Below are 5,149 nucleotides of genomic sequence, written 5' to 3' on the forward strand. Positions count from 1 at the left end.
CGCACACGCCGGCCACGCAGTCGTAGCGCAGCTGCATCGGGGCCGAGTCGTCGCGCGGCAGCTTTCGCGTCGGGTCGTCCTCGGCGGCGCACTCGCCGCAGAAGAGGAAGGCGAAGAGGTCGTCCTGCGACTCCGTGTCGCGGAAGCCCTGCTCCTTGCAGATGCAACCCTCGCGGCCGCACGTCGTCTCCTCGAACCACCCCTGCACGTTGCGGCGCCACACGTCAAAGAGGACGTTGTGCTGCGTGTCGATGGGGTCGGCGCACTGGTTCATCTTTGGGTCGACCATGCACGAGCAAATGCGCTTCTGGAAGAAGGAGACGGAGAGCGGACCCTTCCCGGTGCGCGTCTGGAAGGCCTCGTACTCGGGCGACTTGATGAAGCGCTCACAGAGCTCCTGCGCAGACGGGGCCGGAGAGAGAGGAGGGCGGTCAGGTCGCGCGGAGGACGCGCAGCGGGTGGAGCAGGGATCGGGCAAGGGCTCGGCCGCGGCACCTTGCGCGAGCAGGGCAGCGTGCGCTTCTCGTGCACCTCGAAGCGAATGCGGCCGTCGGAGCCGGGCTCGGCGTCAAAGCGGCGGACCCGCTTGCCGCCGGTCCGCTGGTTCGAGTCGTAGCGGCATACCTCCGGGTCGTGCGACCACTCCTGGAACAAGGCCGCCTCGTCGTCGGCCGCATCGCGCCGCTTCTTGCGCGAGACCAGCAGCAGCGTGCCGCCAACCTTGACCTCGTGCGCCGCCTCCGCGTCCATCTTGGCGCGCACTTCCAGCAGCTCCCGGAAGGTGGCGTAGCGCACGCCTGGACCAGCCTAGCGCCGATAGGATCGGCCGTAGCTCAGGCCGCTGCAGCAAACTCGCCACCACCTGCGCGAGCAAAACCAGGAGAGCTGTGTGAGAGAGCGAGCGGTGAGAGGCGGAGGAGCGAGCTCGCCGCAACGCGCCTCCACGACCTCGGTGAGGTTGCCCGACGAGAGAAAGAGGTTCTGCAAGACCGCCTTGGCCTTGGCGACGATGGTGGTCGACGACGACGCTCCCTCCGCGGCCTCCAGCTGCGCGTCGAACGCGGCCTTGGCCTTGCGGGGCGCGCCGTGCGCCTGCCTTGCGATCGCCTGCACGGCGTCCATCGACGCCGCGCCGGAGGCTGCGAGGGACGGCGGCCGGCCAAGTCGCGCCGCAGGGGCAGCCCGGGTTTTGCCGCCAAGTCCATCAGCTTGGGGCTCGGCCGCGCCGGCCTTGCGCTTGCCCAGCGCCTTGCTGGGCAGCGGCTCACCTGCCGCCGCCGCTGCCGCCGCCGCTGGCGGCTGCATGCCAGCCTGCCTGCGCGATGCCCGCCGCTCATCGCCTGCAGCCTCGGCGACAACGGCCGCTTGGCCCAGACTGCCAGCCGCCTGCTCCAGCTGGAGGGACAGCGGCGCGTCCGGCGACACGGAGGCGGAGGCGAGGACGAGCAGCTCCATCAGCCGGCCGCCCGCCTGCTTGGAGTCGAGCTGCCCGCTCCTCGTCCTGCCATCCTCCTCGATGACCGCATCGGCCGCCCAGCCCGCGGAGGCCAGCTGCTCTCCCACTGCGACCACCGCCTCTTCCGACGTCCGCCGCTGCTTGAGATCGTAGCGTCGGTCGGTCCTGTCGCGCATCTCCTCCGCGGGCGAGTAAGCCGGCTCGGCGGCGAGGGCAATCGGAGCGAACAGGCCAGCTCGGAGGTGGCGAGGCTGGCTGGGACGGGCCGGCAGCGTCGGAGGCGGTCGCGGGTAGCGACACGTACTTGGCGCAGTCGGCGAACTTGCCGTCGCAGGCCCGTCTGGCAGCTCGGCAATTGGCACAGGCGACGCTCGGACGCCCACGTTTATCCGCGTTCCGTGAACAGAGCACCCCGAAAAACGGAACGGAAAAATACTCCGCTGCACGGGGCCAAGGCAGGCATGGGTGAGACGCTCGCGCGCCTGCCCTCCGTCTAACGGTGCTCTGCTCGTCTGACGGCGAGGTTGTCGCGTTTTCACACCCAAAGGAAGGACACGAGTGAGGATGGGGGGTCGCCCCGGTGCCCCACGCGCGCTGGCCGTGCCAACGGGTCCGCTGGGGTCCGCTGGGCCGCCTCAGACCGCCGAAACTATTTTTTCCTGCATGCTGACCGAGAATTGGCTGCTCTGTGTCTGTGAGTTTGAGAGAGGTGAACGGCTCAAGTCGAAACACGAAAGTGTCTGTGAGATCGGCTATATTTCAAACGAATATATACGTACAGTACTCCGACTCTCCGAGAGACATGCTCACCCTCCCTTCTCTCTCTCATGTCACTCAGTCGGTCGGGTGCGACGAACACCGCTTGCCCGCGGCGTTGCGGCCTCAGACGCCCCCCCGCCGCTCAGCCGAGTCGACGATCCAGAGGCAAAGACGGCCGAGTCGACTCGCCGCCGCCGCCTTCTCCTCGTTGACGAGGATGAAGAGGCCGGCTCAGACGGCTGAGCCAGAGGAGGGGACGCTGACGTCACAGGCGTGGCGTCCGCGTCCACGGCCTCTCTCGCCGCAGCAATCCTTGCGTCCAACGCAGCCACCGCAGGGGGCGGCCGAGGCGAGGCGCGAGGCGAGCGGGAGGCGGCGTCACTCTGCGTGTCCACCCACTCTGCCGCGGTGGCTGGTGAGGAGGAGAGGGCGGCTGGTGAGGAGGAGAGGGCGGCGGCGGCGGCGGCGGCGGCGGCAGCGGTGGCGGCGGCGGCATTGGAGGCGACAGCGGGGGAGGCGGCGGAGCGGATCGTAGTGGCGGCGGCGGCGAAGGCGGCATTGCGACCCTCCATTGCGGCGGCGTGCAAGTCCTGCGGCATTGCGACGCGGATCCTGCGCGTCGGCGGCAAGTCGGGCGGGACGAGGACGGTGAGCGTCGCGCTCACACCAGCGACAAAGATGTGCATCCGCTGCCCAGCGGCCAGGTCGCTTGGGATGGTCACGAGGAGCTCGGAGGACGGCATCCAGACGGCCGCCTGCGGGGGAAGCAAAGACGGCGACGGTGGAATGGATGGAGGGTCCTCTGCCCTGGGGAATCCGGGGGGGTCCTAACAAGCCGTTCAGCGTGCTGTCCAAACCCCCGGCCACGGCGTCGTCGGCGGCGGCGTTGGCGCCGCTCCATGAGGCGGGTGCGATGGCGGCGGCGTGGGCGCCTGAGCCGCCGCAGCTGACGCCGTGGCCGCGGCTTCGGACAGCCGCTGCCTCAGTTGGTCGGCCTCTCCTTGCGTCCGCCGCCTTGTCGCGGCTTGGCGCGCGACCAGGCGGGCGTGCGCAGCTCTCTCTCGGTCGAGGGCGACGCTCAGCATCCAGGCGGCGGCGAGCGCGGCCGCGAGGGCGAGCGCCAGAGCGGCGAGGGCGACCGAGATCGCCGGGTGCCCCTGCGCGCGGGCGAGGAGCGGCGCGTCCGCAAAGAGGCAGAGGGTTCCCACGCCGTAGTGCGCGAGCGTGACGAGCTTGTGCGTGGTGGAGACGTTATCGTGTGGGCGCATCGCACGCGCGAGTAGGAGCACCACTCCGCAGGAGGACGCCTTTGGGGGGAGGAGGGGGGGGGGGGGGCGTGAGTGGGCGGATAGAGGCCGCTATCACGTCCTCCCTCCTGGGGCCCAGTGTGTCTTCCGACTGTCGTCGCTGTCTGTCTGTTCTACACTGCCGTGTGCCGTGATCTCGGGTCCGGGGTTGTGCCTCTGTGTGGGTGGGCGGCCTTACTCGAGGGGGTGGGGGGGGGGGGGGGGTGAGAGAGGGAGGGGAAGCCTTGGCAAGCTTTGCGTTGCCGCACAGGCCGAATGGCAGCGGGACGAGCACCACGAGGGTGAGGAGGAGCATGCGGCCGTCGCTCGCGGCCCAGGAGCGGCGGAAGCAGGTGAGGAGGGGACGTTCACCTAGCGGAGAGGCTCAGGCACGGCTCAGGCACGGCTCAGCCACGGCCAGAGACAAGTCCCACGCCCTCCCGGGAGGGGCGAAAGGCGAACGCGAGGCGCCTTCGGGATCGTCGTCAAGCAGAAGCGAGGTAAAGTACCGCATGCACCCCGCGAGCAGGCTGGTCGACGCAAGGCGCCAGTATGCGTCAAAGTCGCGCCCGAGCCAAGTCATGCCGACGGGCAGCAAGCCGTGCAGGGCGAAGGACGCGACCGCGCTGCATATGGCACACGCGGCGCGGCGCGGAGTGAACGGCGGCTCGAGCTGCAGGTTGTCAATCTCGTCGCTGATCCGCAGATGGCCGGCCACGCTGAGGAGACCCACATTGAAGGTGAAGGTCGTGCTGACGCAAGCTAACTGCATCAGCATTCGGCCGCACCGGTCGGCACGCGGCATCAGCAGGGCGGCCAGCAGAGCCAGACCGGTGTCGAGCCAGCCGTAGCGGAGGAGGAGATTTGTCCCCCCCCGAGCACCGCGACCAGCAGCCATCCCCGCAAAAGCGCCGCGATGCAGGAGCATCGCCAGCCCCGACACGGCAAACGTGCTGCCGTGCTGGCGCGGGACGAGGGAAGAGAACAGCTGGCGCACCAACGCCGCCGCGGTGGCACCGCACGACGCGACCGCCGCCCCAAGGCCGTCCGCTTCCGCGCTGCCAGCGAGGCAGGTGGCTGTGAGCTCCCGGGCCCGCGCCAAGAGCTCGGCGCTATCGGCCAGAGTGCTCGCGCAGACGACGGCGCAGCAGAGCATCACCGTGGGGAAGCCCAGCGGAGGCATCAGCCAGCTCGGCTCCAGCGCGACGTGGCCCCCCTAGAAAAGGAAGGAGGGGGGGGGGGGGGGGGCAAGTCAAAAGGTCGTGGCAGTGAAGAAGATCGCGGAGAGCTCACCGAGTCGACGGCGACGAAGGGCGTTCTGCAGATCGGGCATCCTTGCGACGGCCGGTCTGCAGTGCCGCGCTGCAGCGCCGAAGAGCAGGCGCCGCAGCAAACCGCGTGGCCGCACGAGAAGCGAATGGAGACGTCGGCGTCTTGGCAGACGCAACACTGGGCGCGCGGGGTGAAGGGACGGCTCGCCGAGGAGCGGCGGAGAAGCGGTGACGGGAGGAGGGCGTAGCTGAGCGCGGCGCTCGACACGAGCCCCAGAGTGCACGCGAGCAAATCGATCACGGCGCGGACGTCGCCGGCGAGGGAGAGGGCGCTCGCCGCCGCGTGGAGGAGAGGGGCGAGGAGGAGAAGGACGCCG

The 5,149-nt window shown here is 69.7% G+C and overlaps 2 protein-coding genes across 2 annotated transcripts in view; both read right to left on the bottom strand.

Annotated features, from left to right (window-relative positions):
- Positions 1 to 2,206: 2,206 nt before the first annotated feature.
- On the bottom strand, positions 2,207 to 2,973 carry EMIHUDRAFT_445711 (hypothetical protein). The gene has a single exon (XM_005766662.1). The coding sequence runs from the start codon at positions 2,956 to 2,958 to the stop codon at positions 2,287 to 2,289; it is 672 nt and encodes a 223-aa protein (XP_005766719.1). The 5' UTR covers positions 2,959 to 2,973; the 3' UTR covers positions 2,207 to 2,286.
- Positions 2,974 to 3,886: 913 nt separating this feature from the next.
- EMIHUDRAFT_459420 (hypothetical protein) overlaps positions 3,887 to 5,149 on the bottom strand; it is a gene marked incomplete at its 3' end in the record, with an annotated part of 5,556 nt that continues 4,293 nt past the window's right edge. Inside the window, exons 7-8 of the mRNA XM_005766663.1 lie at positions 4,795 to 4,950; positions 3,887 to 4,717 (exon numbers count right to left, since the gene is read on the bottom strand). Of these exons, the coding sequence (XP_005766720.1) occupies positions 3,887 to 4,717; positions 4,795 to 4,950 (987 nt within the window). The remainder of the gene's footprint in view (positions 4,718 to 4,794; positions 4,951 to 5,149) is intronic.

This window comes from Emiliania huxleyi (assembly GCF_000372725.1).
Source record: "Emiliania huxleyi CCMP1516 unplaced genomic scaffold EMIHUscaffold_500, whole genome shotgun sequence".
NCBI lineage: Eukaryota > Haptophyta > Isochrysidales > Noelaerhabdaceae > Emiliania > Emiliania huxleyi.